General features: G+C 34.5%; 2 protein-coding genes across 4 annotated transcripts; one reads left to right on the forward strand and one right to left on the reverse strand.

Annotated features, from left to right (window-relative positions):
• Nucleotides 1-10,732: 10,732 nt before the first annotated feature.
• On the forward strand, nucleotides 10,733-12,395 carry LOC120092944 (uncharacterized). The gene is made up of 2 exons (XM_039051205.2): nucleotides 10,733-11,228; nucleotides 11,680-12,395. The coding sequence occupies exons 1-2, from the start codon at nucleotides 10,866-10,868 to the stop codon at nucleotides 12,223-12,225; spliced, it is 909 nt and encodes a 302-aa protein (XP_038907133.1). The 5' UTR covers nucleotides 10,733-10,865; the 3' UTR covers nucleotides 12,226-12,395.
• Nucleotides 12,396-12,458: 63 nt separating this feature from the next.
• Nucleotides 12,459-19,174, reverse strand: LOC120092943 (Peptidase S41 family protein). Of its 3 annotated transcripts, none has more exons than XM_039051201.2 (13): nucleotides 18,927-19,174; nucleotides 18,451-18,763; nucleotides 18,199-18,348; nucleotides 17,593-17,675; nucleotides 17,236-17,441; nucleotides 16,771-16,839; nucleotides 16,332-16,450; nucleotides 16,033-16,108; nucleotides 15,918-15,959; nucleotides 13,440-13,548; nucleotides 13,032-13,129; nucleotides 12,858-12,951; nucleotides 12,459-12,778 (listed from the first exon to the last, which is right to left on the reverse strand). In XM_039051201.2, exons 1-13 carry the CDS (start codon nucleotides 19,032-19,034, stop codon nucleotides 12,653-12,655), a joined length of 1,593 nt encoding a protein of 530 aa, XP_038907129.1. In that variant the 5' UTR covers nucleotides 19,035-19,174; the 3' UTR covers nucleotides 12,459-12,652. The 3 variants fall into 3 exon arrangements, with proteins under 3 accessions (XP_038907129.1, XP_038907130.1, XP_038907128.1); XM_039051202.2 differs by having other exon boundaries at nucleotides 18,451-18,757; nucleotides 18,927-19,093; XM_039051200.2 differs by having other exon boundaries at nucleotides 18,451-18,772; nucleotides 18,927-19,093.
• Nucleotides 19,175-21,936: the final 2,762 nt, after the last annotated feature.

Consider the following 21,936-nt stretch of genomic DNA (forward strand, 5'->3'; position numbering starts at 1 on the left):
ATAGATGTCACTTAAGATGCATTAGATTATTTTGCTAAAATTGATTGGTTAAGTGGTTTAATGCAAATAGACTAAGATAAATAATTTGTATGGTTTAAGTAAATTTATTCATTATGACTTCCACGACTCTTAATTTACTCGTCGCCGACAAATTAACGAGCGATAGTTACACAACTTAAAACACAATCAACACTATCTTGATCATCGATGACCTCCAGTTTGTCCTAATGGAGGACCGACCTCCCAAATACTGCTCAAAATATTCGATAAGCATATAAGCGGATGGACACGGGCAAACAAGAAGGCTCGAGCGTACATCTTAGCAAACCTTTCTGAAGTCCTGGCCAAGAATCATGAGCCCATGCTCACGGCCTGTGAGATCATGGAGTTCCTGAGGGGAATGTTCAGACAACTGTCTGCACAGCTCAGGTATGACGCTCTCAAATACATCTTCAATGCCCATATGTAAGAAGGGGCATCTGTTAGAGAACATGTTATAACCATGATCGTCCACTTCAACGTGGCGAAGATGAATGGGTTCGTCATCGATGAAGTCAATCAGGTTAACTTCATCCTGGAAACTTTACCTGAAAGTTTGCTACAATTTTGTGGCAATGTTGTTGTGAACAAGATTGATTACAATCTGACCACCTTGCTCAACGAGCTATAGATCTTCCAATCCTTGATGAAAATCAAGGAACGGAAGGGTGAGGCAAATATTGCTTCATCCTCTAAGATGTTTTTATAGAGGTTCGACCTTTAGGACAAAGCATGTGCCTTCTCTTTCTGACACCAAAAAGTGGAAGAAAAACAAATTTTGACAGGGAAAAGCCAACCCACCAACTGCTGCCCAAAAGGCAAGAAGGCCAAGGTTGCAAAGGGAATCTGTTTCCATTGCAACTAGGAGGGACATTGGAAGAGGAACTGTCCCAAATACTTGGCAAAAAAGAAGAAGGCCAAGAAAGGTAAATATGATTTACTTGTATTGGAAACCTTTTTAGTGGAGAATGATGATTCAGTCTGGATAGTTGATTTAGATGTCGCTAACCATGTTTATTCTTCATTTCAGGGAGTTAGTTCCTGACAGCAATTGGAAGCTGGAGAGATGAAGATGCTAGTTAGAACTATGTATGTCGTCTCAGTTACAGCAGTGAGAGAACTTCGACTTTGTTTACATAAATCTTATGATATACTAGATAATGTATTTTTAGTTTCAAGTTTGAAAATGAACCTTATTTCTATAAAATTCCTATTAGAACAAAATTATTCTATCACTTTTAATGTAAATAAAGTATTTATTTACAAAAATAGAGTATATATTTGTTTTGCAAATCTCAAAGATAATCTTTATGTGCTAAGACCATTAACAACTAAATCTCTCCTTAACACTGAAATGTTTAAAACTGCAGTAACTCAAAATAAAAGACTTAGAATTTTTCCTAAAGAAAATGTCCAACTTTGGTACCTGAGATTAGGACACATCAATCTCAATAGGATTAAGAGATTGGTAAATAATGAGCTTCTAGGTGAGTTAGAAGAAAACTCTTTACCTGTGTGTGAGTCATGCCTTAAAGACAAAATGACTAAAAGATCTTTTACTAGAAATGGTTACAGGGCCAAAGAACCCTTAGAGCTAGTACATTCAAATATTTGTGGTCCGATGAATGTAAAAGCAAGAGGAAGGTTTGAATATTTCATCATTTTTACTGGTGATTATTCAAGGTAAGTGTATATTTATTTAATGCAACATAAGTCTAAATCCTTTGAAAAGTTTAATCAAGATCAAAGTTGAAAATGCATTAAATAGAATAATTAAGACATTTCAATCTGATCGAGGTGGAGATTTTTGGATCTTACATTTCAGAACTATTTGTTAGAGCATGGAATAGTATCCCAACTCTAAGCATCTGGTACACTTTAGCAAAATGGTGTATCAGAAAGGAGAAATCGAACCTTGTTGGACATGGTTCGGTCTATGATGAGTTACGTTTCCTTACATGATTCATTTTGGGGTTTTGTAGTATAGACTGCAACGTATATATTGAACTGTGTTCCATCCAAGAGTGTTATAAGAACACTTTTGGAGTTATGGAATGGCCGTAAAACTAGTTTACATCATTTCAGAATCTGGGGTTGTCCAACACATGTTCTTGAGGCAAATCCTAAGAAACTAGAACCTTATTGAAAATTGTGTCTATTTGTAGGCTATCCCAAAGGAAGGAGAGGTGGTTACTTCTTTGACCCTAAGGAAAATAAAGTGTTTGTGTCGAAAAATGCTACTTTTCTAGAAGAAGACCACATAAGGGAGCACAAGCCCCGCAATAAGATTGTGTTGAATGAAATTTTCAAGAAATATATTAAATCTTCAACAAGAGTTATTGAAGAACACAACACCTCAACAAAAGTTGTTGAAGTTGGATCATCTAGTAGGTCAAATTCACCTCAAGTGTTGAGGGAACCTCGACGTAGTGGGAGAATTGCAAACCCCCTATTTTCTATATGGTTTAACATAAATCCTAGCTATGTTAACTAACGGCGATGTTGAGGATCCATTGTCTTACAAGAAGACAATGAAGGATGTTGACAAAGGTGAGTGGATTAAAGCTATGGATCTCGAAATGGAGTCGATGTACTTCAATTCAGTTTGAGATCTTGTAGATCAACTTAATGGGGTTAAACCTATAGGTTGTAAATGGATCTACAAGAGAAAACGGGATGCTCATGGAAAGGTGAAAACCTTCAAGGCTAGACTAGTGGTAAAGAGTTATACCTAAGTTGAAGGAGTTGACTATGAGGAGATTTTCTCACCTGTTGCCATGTTAAAGTCTATCCAGGTCCTATTGTCCATTGCCTCAAATTATGACTATGAGATTTGATAAATGGACGTCAAGACTGCTTTTGTGAACGGCAATCTTGAGAAGACCATTTATATGGAGCAGCCTAAGGGATTCATAACCCAAGGTCAAGAGCAAAAGGTTTGCAGGCTTAATCAGTCCATTTATGGATTGAAGCAAGCTTTTCAATCTTAGAATATAAGATTTGATATTGTGATAAAATCTATGGCTTTGACCAGAATATTAATGAACCTTATGTATACAAGAGGATTATCAACAGTTCAGTAGCTTTTCTAGTATTGTATGTGTTGGGATTGTGTCCTAATTCTCCCGAAGTCTCATTATTTTTAATTATACACATTGTTTATGAATAAAATAAGTGTTATTTCATTATGGCATTTCCTCATATCCAACAAACAAAGTTCCATGGTTATCTTATGTAAACTTAAGCATGTATATGAGATATATGAGTGGATCAAGCCTTAAGTGATAACTTAAATAGGTCTATAGTATAAGGATTAAGGTGGGATATCTGATCCTGGTGACAAGATACGACCCACTTTGTAGAGGTTTGCAAATTTTGTAAACTACTATAGATGGTAGATCCTAATCATTCATGTGGAGACATGCGAGCGGAGGTGTCCTATACAAAGAGTTTGTATAAGACCGGACCACGAGATGATTTGTCTCTGTATATAACACCGTTGATATTAGAGACTTACATCTCACCTAAATGACCATATGTGACATGACCTCATCCTGAGTATTTTGGGAACTCCTACCTTTGATGGCGGTCTTTTGATTAGTATGGGTGAGAGTGGCTAGATTGTCAACTCAACATGTCTACCTTTTTGGGGACTTGTCTATGTTGGGGCTGATGCCCTAAAGTCTCGTGTCATGTAGTTTATAAACACTTTGTACGATGCTTGTGATGTATAATATATGATATTTAGTTCACTTCTTGATTTTGCTTATTTGGATGTTTTATTTTCTTTACCATAAACCAATAAACTAAAATCCCTGGTTGTCTTTATGTAACTTAAGCATGTATATGGTGACATACAAGTGGATCATGTCTTAAGTGATAACCAAAATAGTCTGTAGTATATGGATATAGGAGGGAAATCTTATCCTGGTAACGCTACGGGTGCGGCCCGTTATATGGAATAGTTACAAGTGTTGTAACTTGTCACAGATGGTTTGATCCTGATCATTCGTGTGGAGACATGTGAGCAAGGGTATTCTATACAATGGAGTTTGTATAAGACCGGACCACGAAATGTTTAGTTTCATTATATAAAGTCGTTTATAATTGAGACTTACATTTCACTAGGATGACCATAGGTAACATGACCTGAATTCTGAGTGAATTGTGAACTCCTGCCTATGAAGGTGGTCCTTTGATTTGTATGGGTGAGAATGGCCAAATCGCCAACTCAATAAGCCTACCATTTTGGGGATTCGTCTGATTGGGGTATTGGGAACACGACTACATAAGAAGGAATTAGCCTCTTCCCCAACATCAGGGTAAGTAGATAAATTGCTCCTTTAAGGCCTGATTTTGGGGCTTGAACAATGTGGCAAGACACCCTCTCCTGGCCCGAGATGGGTTTGGTCATGGTTGGACTATGATTTATTGTTCATTAGAGGGATCAGTGGTACTTAAAGAGTTAGATGTAACTATAGAGGCAAAACAGTAATTTTGGCCTAGTTGTACTTATGAGCAATTTGTAAATGATCATCGTACTGTTGACTGTTATATCCATTGGCCACAGAAATATATCTGCAGTGCGAAGAGTACAACTGTCAGTCTTTAGTTGAGTGTCCGACAGTTAACAGATGGTGAATAATTTAATTAAAAGAGTTTAATTAATTATTCACGTACTGTTGAAGCTTCAAGCTACAGATCCATGAGGTCCTCTCTATAGCTCAACGGAAATTAATGAGAATCAATTTTTGGATTAATTTTAATTTTTCAACTTAATTGAGGGAATTAATTATATGTGATATAATTAATTTAATTTAATTATATATGATATAATTACTATAGTGTATTTGATACATTAAAATATTAGTATTTATGAGAGGAAATAAATATTTGAATATGATTCAAATATCAATTATATGAATTGGATTCATTTAATTAAATTTAATATAAATGGGATTTATATTAAATGTCATTGGTGAAAAAATGGAAACTATAGGTTATATTTTATTAGATACAATATAGAAGCTATAGGTTATATGTTATATTTGATATAATATATAATATATATTATATGATAAGGTAGTTATCATATAAATATATATTAATTGATTTTTACAATTAAAAATTAATTAATTGAATTTAAGTTATTTTAAAAATCATTTTGGGAGCTCTTTCCTCTCTTCTACGTGATAGTGGGGAATGGGTGCTTCTTCTTCTCCCTCTGGTTTTCACAAAAACCAACATAACAAAACACAACGAGTTCTGAGATTTTATCTCATCATCTTTCTCCTTTCTTCTTAAAAAAATTCCTTCTTCCAAAATAGCTAGAGCCCACACACTACTGTATTCTCATCCAGAGAATACAGAGGTTTCTTCCGTGGTGGTGTCTGTCTGAAAGAGGGTTTTCTCTTGAAGATTGGTCTTCAAAGGTAAGGATTTCTAAACCCATTTTTTTTGTCTTTGTTTTCTTTCAAGAATGCTGTAATTTTAATTTTAGATGTATGTACTGTTATGTCAAATTGTATTCTGTAAAAAATATAAATTGGGACGATCCACTTCCACTCAGGACCTTTACAAGTTCCTACAGTAAGGATGATGAATTAAGTCTGTTTGCCATTGGTTGCTGGACTATTTGGTCTGATCGGAACAATTCTATTCATAAAGAGAATTTGGCTCCATGTGAAGTTAAATGTAAATGGATTCTCCATATCAACCATACTACCTTTTTGCTCAGAGTAGGAAGTTCTCAAATTCTAGAAATTTCTTGAATCTATAGGTTAAATCATCTTCTCGTAGAATACCTCCTTATCAAGGATGGTTCAAAGCTAATGTTGATGCATCTTGGAAATCTTCTCAAAATTTGACTGGTTTGGGGATTTCAATTCAAAATTATCAGGAGTATTAATAGCTATGGATGTTGTCAGGTTGGATATGCTTTTTTCAGAGGTCTTAGCTGAAATTCGAGTGATTCTTGAAGGCGTCAGAACAGCTAAATTGATCATTCTCCTTCAAAATATTGTAGTAGAATCTGATTGTAAAAGAGCCATTGATTTAATCTTGAAGAAACATGAAGTATGGGGTGAGGAAGCTTGCTAGTTGGAGGAAATCTGGTTGCTTTCTAAATCTTTTGTTGAAATCACTTTTATCCATGTAAGCAGAGATTATAATATAGTTGCAAATGAAATAGCTAAGGGTGCTAGAAATATTATTTTTTCTGGCTTGTGGATGTTTGACTTTCCTTCTTCAATTCCTTATTTGGTTGTAATGAATTTGTATTCATTAATTTCCCATGAGGCATAAGAAAATTCCAGTTTAAAAAAAAAAAATGCATGGAGGATTTATAAATATAATCTTAATAAATAGTATAAATAAATATTACAATTGTTGCAAAGTGCTACAAATGATTGGATCCTAATCATTCATGTGGAGAAATGTGAGGGAGGGTATTCTATACAAATGAGTCTGTATAAGACCGAACCACGAAATGTTTAGTTTCATTATATAACGCCGTTAATAATTGAGACTTACATTTCACCAAGATGACCATAGATAACATACTTGAATTCTGAGTGAGTTATGAACTCCTGCCTATGAAGGCGGTCCTTTGATTTATAAGGGTGAGAGTGGTCAAATCTCCGATTCAATAAGCCTACCATATTCATCTGATTGGGGAGCTGAGAACACAACTACACAAGAAGGAATTCACTCCTTCCCCAACGTCGGGGTAAGTAAATAAATTACTCCCTTAAGGGCTAATTTTGGAGCTTGAACAATATGGCGCCACACCCTCTCCTAGCCCGAGAGGGGTTTAGTTATAGTTGGACTATGATTTATTGTTCATTAGAAGGATCGGTGGTATTTAAGGAGATAGATGTAACTACAGGGGCAAAACGTTAATTTTGGCCTAGTTGTACTTACGAGCAATTTGTGAAGAGTCATCGTACTACTGATTATATCCAATGGACACAAAAATATATATGTAGTGTAAAGAGTGCAGCTATCGATCTTTAATAGAGTATTCGATAGTTTACGGATGGTGAATAATTTAATTAAAAGAATTTAATTAATTATTCAGGTATCGTTAGAGCTTCAAGCTAGAAGTCCATAAGGTCCCCTCTGTAGCTCAACGGGAATTAATGAGAATCAATTTTTGGATTAATTTGAATTATTCAAATTAATTAAGGGAATTAATTATATGTGATATAATTAATTTAATTTAATTATATATACTATAGTGTATTTGATACATTATAATATTTAGTATTTATGAAAAGAACTAAATATTTGAATATGATTCAAATATTAATTATATGAATTGGATTCATATAATTAAATTCAATATAAATGAGATTTATATTAAATGTTATTAGTGAGAGAATAGAAACTATAGGTTATATTGTATTTGATATAATATATAAACTATAGGTTATATTATATTTGATATAATATAGAAACTATAGGTTATATGTTATATTTGATATAACATATAGTTTAATATATATTATATGATAAGGTAGTTATCATATAAATATATATTAATTGATTTTTATAAATAAAAAATGAATTATTTTATTTTAAAAATCATTTTTGGAGGAAGTTGTAACTCTTTCCCCCTTTTTTCTCTCTTCTACCTGATAGTGGGGAATGGGGAGTTGTGCTTCTTCTTCTCCCTCTGGTTTTCACAGAAACCAACAGAACAGAACATAACGAATGACGGGAGAGTTATGAGATTTTTTCCCATCATCTTTCTCCTCTCTTCTTTCAAAAAAAGAAATTTGTTCTTCCAAAATAGCAAGAGCCCACATACTTCTAGATTCTCATCCAGAGAATATAGAGGTTTCTTCTGTGGTGGTGTCCGTTTGAAAGAGAGTTTTCTCTTGAAGATTGATCTTCAAAGGTAACGGTTTCTAAACCCATTTTTCTTGAAGATTGATCTTCAAAGGTAACGGTTTCTAAACCCATTTTTCTGTTTTTGTTTTCTTTCAAGCATACTATAATTTTAATTGTAGTCTGTTACGTAAAATTGTATTCTATGAAAAACTAAAATTGGGACAAGGGCCTTTACAAGTTCCTACGGTAAGGATGATAAATTAAGTATGTTTGTCATTGGTTGCTAGAATATTTGGTCTGACCGGAACAATTTTATTCATAAAGAGAAGTTGGCTCCATGTGAAGTTAAATGTAAATGGATTCTCCATATCAAGCAGACTACCTTTCTACTCAGAGTAGGAAGTTCTCAAATTCGGATAATTTCTTGAATCTACAGGTCAAATCATCTTCTCGTTGGATACCTCCTTATCAAGGATGGTTCAAAGTCAATGTTGATGTATATTGAAAATCTTCTCAAAATCTGACTGGTTTGGGAATTTCAATCCGAAATTCATCTGGAGTATTAATAGCTATTAAGCTGTTAGGTTGGATATGTTTTTTCCGGAGGTCTTAGCTGAAATTATAGCAATTCTTGAAGGTGTCAAAATTGCTAAATTGATCATTCTCCTTCAGAATCTTATAGTAGAATCTGATTGTAAAAGAGCCATTGATTTAATCTTGAAGAAACATGAAATGTGGGGTGGGGAAGCTTGCTAGTTGGAGAAAATCTGGTTGCTTTTTAAATCTTTTGTTAAAATCACTTTGATCCATGTAAGCAGAGATTGTAATATAGTTGTAGATGAAATAACTAAAGGTGCTAGAGATGTCTGACTTTCCTTCTTCAATTTCTTATTTGGTTGTAATAGATTTGTATTCATTAATTGCCCATGAGGCATAATAAAATTCCAGTTTCAGGAAAAAAGAGAGAGAACTTAATGTTTGGAGGATTTATAGTATAAATTGATTAACTTACAACAATTTAAAAGTTTGATTGAAATAATAATATGCTTCGCATGCTATTTTTCAATTGAAGTCAGAAAATGGTATAAACTGACATACTTATAAAAATGTTGGATTTAAATTGATACAATCTCACAAACTTTAGGGGTGTAAATTGATATTTTTCTTAAAATTTATGTTTGTTACTCCCAATTCCTCCATTATATTTTTTTCTTGAGAAATTTTCTTATATATATATATATATATAGTTATCAAAACCTGGCTTAGTTTTCTCAAACATTACTAGAAATTAAATAACTAAAGTTATAAACTCATAGGTGCAAGTAGTATTTATAAGTTGATTTTTGAAAATAGAAAACCAATAAACAAATGATTATCAAACAAGACAATTTTTATTAGTGAATAAATTTAAACCATACATTATAATTTTGTTTTAAATATGTTAATGTATAATGTTCACATGTGTATAAAACTTCTTTAAATGCAAATGTTAATATAAATTAGTGAAAATTCAAAATTCAAATAGATAGTAGCAATTTCTCAATAAATTTGAGTGGTTGGTCATCTAATAGACTTCCTTTATTTTTCTTTACGACTTATTTAGAAAGACGTAGGATAATTTTTGTTGCTACTTTGGTGGAATTTTTGGAGAATAGTGATTTTATTTAGATATTTTGAGCTCATCAAATCAAGTTAAAATAATTTCAAATCACTAAGAAATGGTATACGTTGATTCACCTATGAAAGTTTATGATTTAAATCGATACAATTATTAGTTTATGGTATTTTGATACAACTTGCAAAGCTTAGAGGTAAATTGATATTTACCTTAATACGTGGGGTGAAGGAATCGAACTTTTGACTCCGAGGTTGAAGCACCATGTCAGTTGAGCTTAAGCTCAACGTTCTTGTTTATTTAGTCCATAAACTTTTAAAATTAAAATTTTAGTACTTGTACTTGAAATGTTTTAAATTCCAAATCTACTAGACATAAAATTAAAAGTTTAAAATTTCATTAGACATACAAATTTATCTTTAATAAATCAATTGATTTTAAGAATATTTACAATTTGTCAAAGACCGATTAAATACAAAATTGGAAGCTCGTAAATCTATTAGACAAAAAATCAAGAGTAAGCAATTGTACTATAAAAAAATAATAATTTAAATCTAGGTTACAAACTACTTTATGTCCAATAACTTTCATAATAATAACAACTTAATTCTTAAATTTTACTTAATAATAATACTTTAGTCCTTGTTCTTTCAAATTTGTAACAAATTAGTCCCTAAACTATTATAAATAGCAATTTAGTTCATGTCATGAAAAACTTTATCAAAAGCGTTAATTTTTATTACTTAATGACTTAAATCTTAAAAATTTATAAATAAATTTGATTCCCGATTAATTTATCAATCTACATGTATAAGAAATTTCATTAAATCTTAATAATAATTTTCCCGATAATTAAATCGTTACAACTTGTAAAATACAAGAACTAAATTATTACTAGTTCAAAAACTAAATAAACTATTACAAATTTGAAAGTATAGAAACTAAATCGTTACAAACTAAAATTCAAAAATTAAATTGCAACTTCACCAAAGTTCAAGGACCAAAATATCTTTTTAATCTTTAAGTTCAATTTACAAAAACTGCCCATGAGGCTTGAAGTATGATAGTAGTTGTAATTACATACTTAAACTTTCAATTCTAAAAATTGAATTTTCAAATTTATACAAGTGTTAAAATTGAACCCTCAAACTTAAATTAGTTGTAGAAATTGAACATCATAAATAATAAAAATTAAATCCTTAAATTTATGTAATTGTTATAATTTATATATATATATATATATATATATATGAAATTGATCCCATTATTAATTTATTGTTATTTGTTTTTCCTTTTCTCGCACGAGACGGCATGTAGAAGAAGATGGGAGAAGCTTTTAACAGAGAAGGAGAGAAACAAAAGGGGATAACGTGGCGTAATGAAGGCCCTGTTTCCTCATCCTTCCTCCACTCTTCTTCCTTCTCATCCATTTCCATGGCGCCCCGTTTTCTACTTTCCCTCTTCTTCTCCCTTCCGCTTCTCCTTTACACTCCACTACCGTCCTCCCGACTCCAATGCCGAAACCTTCACCTCCCACAATTTCAGACGCAGATATGAACACTCTGAAGTCGACGACCAAGACGACGACGACGACCAGCAAGGCTTCGATCCCGGCATTCGCTTCCGTACCACCACCAGGAAGAACCGGCGGCGTTGGTGGTCCGATGAGCCGGCGCCGGACTTCGAAGACCAACCTTCTGGGATCTTGGATGATGTAATCGACAGTGTCTGGATTTTTAAGGTAATCCAATTCTCTTGGCTTCTGCAACTTAAATGGGTTTTGAAATTCGAATCATCCATCCATCTCTTTGATGCTTCTTTGTTCTCTTCTCGTTTCCAGTTTACTTCAATGGGTATTGGTTAATGTATAATTAATTGGGAAAATTCAAGGAGAGAATTCAGTTTGCTCAGCAAGTGTTTGATGAAATTACCTAGAGGTGCTCTTGAGTTCGCTTTTTTGTGAGAATGGCAATTTTTAGTTCGTTTATAGCGAGGTTTGGAGGTGGCGAAGTTCCAGCCTCTTTGAAGGCGTCCTTCACTAGGCCATTTTGTTGGATTAGAGTCTCTTTGGATAGTTTCTTGGGGTCTCCTTTCATGCTAGCTGTGTTTTGTACATTCTAGTCTTTCATTTCTCTCTATGATAGCTTGGAAAAAAGGTGGGCTAATTCATCAGCCGATGTTGGTTAGTGCAGGTATTCAAATCCTACGGCTGGACACTTCCACCCATAATCTTCTCACTGCTGTTAAACTCAGGACCAAAAGCTTTTCTGATGGCGTTAGCCCTTCCACTAGGCCAATCAATCATATCTCTGGCATTAGAGAAGTTATGGGGAACACCAGAAAGAAAGCCAAAGCGCAGAACTAGAAGCAAGACCAGGAAGAGGCCATTTTACAGCACTGGGACTAGTAGGGTTCAGGAGGAAGAAGAAGAAGCAAGAGGAAATGGGGAAGGCAATGGAAAGATGGGCTATGGATATCAGTCATGGGAAGTTGGTAGCAATGGTGGTGAAGTTAGAAAGGAGGGCAGAAATGGGACCAGTTTTGGTGGATGGGAGGATCTTGATGGAGTTGGATCTGAGCGAAAGGCAAAACCTGGGGTTAGAGGCAAAAAACAAAGCAGCACATCAATGGAGAAGGGTAAGTTGAGTTGGAGAGAAAAGAAAAGTGATACTCCCTTGTTGTTGAGATTGTTAATTGCTGTTTTCCCATTTTTGGGTTCATGGACTAGGATGCTTTAGATCTTCTAAACTTGAATCAAATTTTTACTCACTATTTTGGTTATAAAACCTCAACAAATTACTCATCTTGTTGAGGATAGAATAAGAAGTTCAATACTATTCTTATGTACAGTGTAAGCAGGGTCTGTCTTGAGAATTATCCTTAATTGATCTCTTGGATTTTCGATCAATGTTTTGGTTAACTAAAGCAACGAAACCATAAAAAATTTTATGTTCTGGACAAAGATAAAAAGTGGGATTGAGAATCTTGACCTTCAATTGATTTCATAATTATATAAATCAAACGTGCTATGTTTGTATTCAACTTTGTGAATAATTGCTATTACAGAAACCTATGGATATAAATATAAGGAATGTTTGACCAATCAAGATATGCTAAACTGACCATCCCAAGTCAAATAATGTCAATTCAAGGGGAAAAAAATCATCATCTTGAAAATAGTTGTACCCTGTTGATATTGCAAGCAGAAGCAGGGTCCTCGAAGCAGCTACAGAAACCATCTCCATCCTTGGGGAATGATGCTGGTAGTGGACGGTCTGGAATCACTCCAACCTGCAGAATATCCGGGTGCATTAAGACCTTCAAATTCATGAGGAATGTCTGTGTTTATGTGGATAAGAGATAGAGAGACCTTGTTGATATCGATGTGAGCTGGTGTCTCGTAACGAGCTACTGTAACAGCCAAGCCAGAACCATCGGATAATTTAAAGACTGACTGAATCTTGCTGTAGAGAAGGATGCAAATTCTTGTTAAGAATTTGGATATCATCTTGTCATGTTTTGTGCCGCAGCAAAAGGTTCTTACCCTTTTCCATAAGTTGGTTCTCCAAACAACATAGCACGCTTGTTATCTTTCAATGCTCCGGCTAGGATTTCACTCGCACTAGCAGTTCCCTTGTTCACCTGATATAAACGTTATATTAAAACGATCATGATAAAGTTGATAAAGGCTTACACTTTCCGTACACTAGATTTTACAAATGTCCAGATATAAGACTTATGCTGTATAAGAATGATGTAGAGGAGAAGAACGGTTATAAGAGGAAATCTATTTTGAAGAAAATCCAGAATCCATTGACGGAAGTCAGCTTTAATGAAATGCTAAAGATCAACAGCTTGAGTCACTAAAGAGGTTGCAATGATGAAATAAATAGTAACAAAAGATGAGATACTTGCAAGCTTTATTTAGAAAAAGAATAGAACTGAACATTACCAACACAGCTAAAGGTTCTGAAGCTGCTACAGTGTTACTTCCATCTGAATCATATATATCTCGAACACCACGACTATCACAAATATACACGATAACACCTTTGTCCAACCTGAATAAGACCGAACTGATTGGCGATAATATGTGCAAAGTGTTGAAAGGACATTCTACTTTAATAATTCTACATGACTCAACTCTATCAACTTTTTAATTCTTTTATCTCAAATACTATGATAAATTATTGAGATCTGCAATTTAATAATAAAGGTCAAAATAGCAAATGAAATGATCAATGGAAAAGAAAAAAGATGAAATGATAGATCTCACACACGCACAAGATCAATATCACCTAATAATTATGAGTCTACTCGATTCATTATCTAAACAAACTTAAAGATTCACAAGAAATTTGGCGAGGGTAGGTACAAGGAATCAAGCACATGGGAAATTAACTGATCTACCCAAGTGGTAATTGAGTTTTCCTTCAAAAGCCGGATTATTTGTGGGATAAGATTATCATGGGCAAATATGGTTGTCAGATCCACAGCAAAATTTGCTTTGGAGAGTGAATACTCAAGACCACATCCAAAGGCTTTCCTCCATAATGTTACGGCGTCAATGGTGTGTTCTTTGTACGAGGCAGGAAGATGGCCTTGATCATCTGTCTTGGGTCTGATTTTGCCTGCTTTGTGGAATCAGTTTTTAAGACTTTTGGGGCTGCGTTGGTTCATAATAGAGGGTGGTGTTCGATGTTTGAGGAGGTGCTCTGGAATCCTCCCTTCCACGACCAAGGTTGACAGTCTTGGACCCTTGGTTTTGTTTTTGCTTTTGCTTTTTGTGTCTTTTTTCATTTGGTTTGAGAGGAGCGCCATAATATTTGTGGGGTGGAGAGGTTGGAGGATATGATTATATTTCATTCTTCATTACGGCCGTCTGTTAATAGGGTGTTTTGTAATTGCCATCTTAACATCATTTTTTGGGATTGGAACTCCTTTTCGTAATTAGGTGGGGGTTGGTTGTTTTTGGGTTTCTTTTTTGGTATTTCTTTTGTTCATCCTTTCATCTTACTAAATGAAAGCTTGTGTTAGGAATCCTTGCACCTGTAAACAGAAAAACTCCCAACAACACAACCCAAGAACAGAGCAATGCTCTGGATGATTTATTTATGAACTTCTAGGGAAAATTACAAGAGGAATGCCAAAGAACTGGAAAAGAAAACAAGAAGATAACTAGCCACTAGCACTTTCTAGAGGGCTGGAAATCTTCTCCCACAAGCCAAGCTTGATCACACACAAAAATGCCTAATCCCCTACCTCAGCCGTAACCCCTCCTTAAACCCCCCTACGACCCTCTTGGTCCCCACTTTTCTAACAAATTCCATAATACTGGTCCCCACTTCTCTAACAAACTCCAAAATACTCCTTACTCCCCCATTTCCTCCACAATTTCTTTCTTACCCCTGGCATTTATAAGTGTGTATAATTGGGGGCTCACAGCTTGGCTTCTTATGCAGGAAAAAAAATGTAGTTTCTAAAAGGTACATTTAAGAATCCTTGGATCATCCAAATCCACATCCCTCCCCATTCTTCATCTCATTCTAGAAGGCTGAAATCTGGAAGAAGAAGATCGTGGGATTTTGTTGTTGGTGATCTTGGGGAGGATAAACAACATGGGCTTTTTCCAAAGATCTCCATCCATGGTTTTAAGCCCCAAGTGGGGTGTGTCGGACACGAGAGAAAATGATGATCTTCATCAGGTGTTCAAGAGGTGTTCTTGGCTATGCTTGGTGTCAGTTAGGCTCTACTAGAGGGTGCAGGGATATGATGGAGTTGTGCAGGTAGTCGTTAATCCTCTTTATAATAGGAGCTCAATTCTTTGGCAGGTAGCTTTTTTCTCTACTTTTGGAATTTAAGGGTTCAAATAAATAAGAGATTTTTAGAGATCAGAGATCCTAGAAATTATTTATTGTTCTCAACAGTGAAAGCATCTTCTAAGATTTTTTTTTCTTTTAAAGAAAGATCTCCTTGTTTGGACCATTGCCACTCTTTTTTGTAGGCCCCTTTTTCTTATACTTACGTTCATCTTAACCAAAGTTGGTTTCATATCCTAAAAGAAGAAAAAAACAACATGATAATTTTTCCGTGAACTAATTTGATACGCAAGTATAAGAAAAAAGAAATTTTACCACGTAATAATTTTACAGATGCAAATGATACGCAACTGGTATTATAAGCAGTTCTTTGTACTATGCAATGCAAATGTGACTTACATCAGTAAAAGGAAATTTTTCCGTGAACTAATTTGATACGCATGGAAGAAAGAGGTGATAAGTGCTAAGAAACTACTTATATCACCTAAAAAAATTTACCACGTAATAATTTTACAGATGTAATATACTTGGAGTATCCATTGTGTCATATTATATCATTAATGAAACTGACAGCATCAATACACATCAAATAATACTCAAATAGCACGTACCAAATCTTGGCAATCTCAACTCCTTCGGGAAAAAGACCACCACTGCAACAAGATCCATAGTTCAAGAGGTGTGCTAAAGAGCAAACTTAACTGCTGAAAAGTGAAAACTAGTCACCTATTGTCCCGAAGGTCAAGTACAAAGGCATTAACCCTGTTACTCCTTAAAGAATCAATAGCTTCCTTCACAGCACCTGCAAAAGTTGTAATTCTCATAACAACATAAGCACGTTTCCACAAGCAATCCCTTGACGACTGAGAACAGTACAAGATAATGTCCTAGACATATTGGTCAAATGATATGCAGATAAGTAGAACGAATGAAGTTTTTTGTTTAAATTATAAGAATGTATTGTCTACGAGTATCAAACTACTATGTAGTTGCCGTAGCAATAAAATACAAATGATCTTTCTTACCAGATGCCTTTTGAGTAAATGACGTAAGCTTGATGTAACCAATTTTTGAGGAATCGTCCCCTGAGCCAGGCAGCTCACAGATTCTGGACTTCACAGGATTTACTGCAACTTTCTCTCGCCTGGAAAACATGATTCTATCAGTTCTGGAACCTTCAGAACATTTGAGGGAAAAGAAGACTTAATGCAGCTTAATTCATACGTAAGCTATAACATTCCAGGAGGTTCTTTAGGGACACAGGTCTTTTGGATCTCTAGTTCAGCTCCAAGTTAAAAAATGTGAGATAAAGGGACAAATTCCAACTACAAAATATATAGAAAAATGAAATATTCTACACTGAAGAAAAACTACCGTGCGTTAAAGAATTTAATCTACTGCTGGAAGGACGAAGGCATCAAGTCATTGTCAGTTGGACGTAAGAAATTTGGAAAATAATCTTACACTAAATCTAGATGCTTTACACTTGGTCCACTTTGAACGGTCAATTGCACAGAACTTCCTTCTGGTCCTCTGCAATCATTCTTGTTAGATAGTCAAATAAAATACAATTACAAAGACACCAAGAAATTAATGCTTCAAAAGAACTTTCAAAAACAACTTTAACCAACTAACATGAGTTAAATTGGGTTTTTCTTTACCAATAGCTTCTAAATAGATGCACAGATAATCTAATTGTGAGCCTCCGATGCAATAGTTTGTTATTGTGATGGCCTATGATCAAGTAAGAAAGCAAAACTTGTACTTTTCATGTTTCATTAAGCAAAATGAAACATGGCCGAACACAAATATCTAAGATAAAAGAAACTTTACGATATGTTGAGCTCCTTAGTAATTTTTTATTTATTAATCTACTGACAAAATGTACTGTTACACCGTTTCAACATTATGGTAAGGAGAGAAACCTACTGCAATCGCTCTGCCGCGTCATATATACCCATGGATTCAGTGGTAGTATCATCAATTGCCAGAATAACATCACCAGAAGAAATACCAGCTCTTTCTGCAGGGCCACCTGGTGCAGCTGAAATGACGACAAGTCCACCAGGTCCATCAACAATGGTGCGGTAACCAATGGACAGCCCTACACCTGTAAGAGCACCTTGAGTACCAGACTGCCTTCAAAGAAGATATTACTAGATTTTAGAGCGTTTCTTTCACACACCCAGAAGGGGGTTATAAGTGAATGTCACATCTACATTGTTAATGGAACTTCTTTTCCTTATATACAAATGAAACAACCTCACAAAAGGTAGCATCTCCTACCTGCAAACTTTTGAACTTTTCAGGTTCTAGAAACCGAGTAAAGGGATCATCAAGAGTCGCAAGCATTTTCTTTATTGCAGTATCTGAAAGCAAAATTATCAACTAGAGTGGCAGTATTTTAGGAAAATGATTAAACAATTCCAAATAGAAATATGCATATGAAACTTTGGGATTTTTGCAGCAAGACTTACTTTCCTCACTCTAACTCACGGAACATAATTTTAAGTAATATCCTCATGTTTTTTTATGGACAAATTACTGTAGACGTCGTAGTTAAAATAACCTTTTTATATTTCTCATACTTGTATATTATTGCATGATTAAACCATGTAAATGATAAACATTGGTCCTTCCAGAGTGGCAGAGCAACCACAACGCTAAATTCACATTAGGGCACATGAATAATTCAAGAGCATAATAAACAAATCAATAGGATCAGAGGTAGTGTGCTCAGAAAAAGAAAAAGAGAAAAATCAGAGTTTCAAGTATTCGAATAAATTTACGACCCTGGGGTATTGGAAGTGTTTATTCATGACTTTAGATGATAATTATGAAAATATTCAGTCTACCGTGCATGATAATAAACAGAGGGATGAAATTTCATACAGGTCTCTTCTCGCGTATTCATGGGTTCATTTCTTAACGCATTTTCTCTGTAACGAAACCAACTTTGCCCATTAAAAGTTTTATCAATATATGCACGGTCTATTGTCCTCCATGCCTCCAAAAAGAGTAAGTTCTCTTCGGTGAGAGCCCCTGAATAATAGAAGCACATTTAATCACGAAAAGAACAATGCAGAACATTGGATTCTCAGAAATTTCGTTTCAGTGCAGATACTAATTGAAAATTAAACTTACACGATGGAGTATCACCAAAAGTAGAAGAAACTGACATCACTAGCATCACGCAGACCATCACTCGAGCAAGTTGTACAGAGAAACGCCGTCTAAATTTTTCCATAGAACTCCTGATTCTTCGGAAATTCACCGGATATCTTCTCCACTCAAACGGAGAAGACAAACAGGAATGATATCTCCATAGCTGCGGAAGCAAGCAAGCACGGCTCGTTCCACAATTACAACTCCAAATTCTCTCCTGACCATCAGTACTAAGACTAGTTGATCGACCAATGCCAACCACAGAAGGGTGGTTCCACGGCAATACCTGAGACTGTGAAAGCTAGCTCAACCTAAAACGTTACTAAAAAAGTAATCGGAATTATCAACACGACAATCAACGAAGGAAGTTACGCCGGAAGAATGAGATTCTGCATTATTTATTGACGGCAAATGAAATCGGTGATCATTTAAACAATGAGATGGAGGAGGAGTACCTTTACAGTGGCGCGAGAACTGAGAGTATTTTGATGATGGAGATTGAAGAAAGCGAAACTCGGTGAGGATGAAGAAGAAGCGCAGCTCGAAAGGAATTCCATCGGCATTGAGAGCCTACTGACCGTTCGCCATTTCTGATGACTGGTACGGCTTATCCATTGTTGTTTTTGCTTATTTTTTCGCTTCTTGAAGAAACTGAATGCGTTGGGCTGGGCTGGCTAATAGTGGTGGATCCCACAGGTCCATGGGCTTGCTGAAAATTAAATAGATTTTAAAAAATAATTTTAATTACTTAATTAATTAAAAAAATGCACAAATGGCCAAAATAGAATGAAATTTTAGAAAAATGACCAGATTTTTCGTTGGAAAGTTGGTCAAACCACTAATTTTGATACTATTTAAGATATAACAATAGACAAAAAAATACTTCTACTACTGTCAAATCCCTACAAATATGGTATTTCAAACCATTCTAACAATTAAAATAAGATCTAATAAACTAAACCACTCCAAATCTTCTAAATTTGAATTTTGAATATACATATTCTGAAGCAAATAATGCTGCTAATTAAAAAAAATGTATATCAAATCATTTCAAACCATTCATCTATTGGTTTTTCATCTCCATAATCTCATAATTTTAGGTCTTCATCTCCATAATCTCATAACTTATATTTATTAACAAAATTAAATGTTACTATTAAACAAAGTTCATCATAATATTTCAAAACCGGTTAAGATTCGGAGCGAAAGCAAGGATCGATTCCAAATTCCAATTTTTACAGAACCATACAATTTTACAGAATCATACAACATAATTATTATGCATCAATTTTATAGCATGCTAAATGAAATTGAGAAGAGAGAAAAGGAAATAGAAATTACTTACCATCTGATCTTCACATGTGATTCCTCTACTCAAATTTGGACACCAATTAGAGTCTTCTACAAAGAAAATGAAAACAATCCCAACCACCCACTCACACTACGTGAGTTGAGATATAACAGAGGGGAAGTTATTTCCCAATCTAAACAAAATTCAAAATTAAAATAAATTAATTTTAATTTCTATTAATATATATATATATATATATATAATAACAAACTTATTATATGTATATATATGTATATAACGATATGTTATATCATATATAACATATAACCTATGGTTTAATATTGTATCGCATACAATATAACCTATAGTTTTAATTCTCTCAGCAATGATATTTAATATAAATCCTAGTTATTCTAAATTTAATTATATAAATCCAGTTTACATAATTAATATTTGAATCATATTCAAATATTTATTTCCTCTCAAATAAACTTTATATGTATCAAATACATTATAGTGATTATATCATATATAATTAAATTAAATTAATTATATCACATATATTAATGCCCTCAATTAATTTAAACAATTCAAATTAATCCAAAATTGATTCTCATTTAAACTTATTGAGCTACAGAGGGGACCTCATGGACGTGTTGATTGAAGCTCCAATGGTACTTGAATAATTAATTAAACTTTTTAATTAAATTATTCAATATCCATTAACTGTCGGACACTGCACTAAGGACCAATAACTACACTCTTTGCTCTCCAGATATATTTCTGTGACCATTGGATATAACTTGTTAACAGTGCGATGACTTTTCACAAATTGCTCGTAAGTACAGTTGGGGACAAATGACTGTTTTGTTCTTGTAGATACATCTAACTCCTTAAGTACCATCGTTTCCTATAATGAACGATAAATCATAGTCTAACTATGACCAAACCTCTCTCGAGCCAAAAGAGGGTGTGGCACTACATTGTCAAGCCTCGAAATCAACCCTTAAGGAAGCAATTTATTTACTTGTCCCGATATTGGGGAAAGAATGAATTTATTTTTGTGTAGTTGTGTTTCCAGCTCTCCAATCACACGAATCCCCAAAATGGTAGGTTTATTGAGTCAACGATCTGGCCACTCTTACCCATACAAATCAAAGGACCATCCTCGTAGGCAAGAGTTCACAACTCACTCAAGATTCAGGTCATGTCACCTATCGTCATCCTGGTGAAATGTAAGTCTCTATTATGAACGACGTTATATAATGAGACTAGCCATTTCGTGGTCCAGTCTTATACAAACTCCTTTATATATACCTGCTCACATGTCTCCATATGAGTGATCAAGATTAAATCATTTGTAGAACTTTACAACAATTGTAATATCTATAAAGCGGGTCGTATTCACAGTGTCACCACGATAAGGTATCCAGTCTTATCCATCTACCACAGACCATTTAGGTTATCACTTAAACATGATCCACTTGTATGTCTCTACATAAATGTTTAAGCTACAGATGATATCCTTGGATGTTAGTTTATTGGTTTGTGGGTTTCATGCTACTAAATGTCAAATAAAACATCTCATATTTTATTAAATAAATAAAATGTTTGTACAATACAATTACAAACTTTAGGACCCTATGAGATTTATAGCATTAACCCCAACAATCTTCTACTTGACCTGAAGCTAGTTAGGTGTACAATGTAAAAGTCATATTAATATACAAGTACACAAAGCAATAAACTAGAGCATAACACACGCCCAGTACAAATCTCCCACTTGCCCTGGTCTAAACGTGGCATGTCGCATAGACCTATACTCAGAAGGTGACCTTCAAATACCTTAGCCGCAAGAGCCTTTGTAAATGGATCAGCAACTTTATGCTCCGAAGCTATGTTGGTGCTTCTCCAGACTACTGCCTCTTCATTAAGAGTGAACATTAATCCTAATATGGATTTCCTAGAATCCTTATCTGTCTGGAAATCAGAGTCTATGTATTCTATACATATCAGATCCTCAGAACCATACACGAGCATGTAGTCCCTCGTCCTCCGTAGATACTTGAGGGTATTCTTAGCGATGGTCCAGTGATCAAATCCTGGATTAGACTGATATCTACTGACTATCCCCACCATATAGCAGATGTCAAGTCTAGTACATAACATCCCTA

Source organism: Benincasa hispida, chromosome 12 (assembly GCF_027475165.1).
Source record: "Benincasa hispida cultivar pf3 chromosome 12, pf3_genome.v1.1, whole genome shotgun sequence".
NCBI lineage: Eukaryota > Viridiplantae > Streptophyta > Magnoliopsida > Cucurbitales > Cucurbitaceae > Benincasa > Benincasa hispida.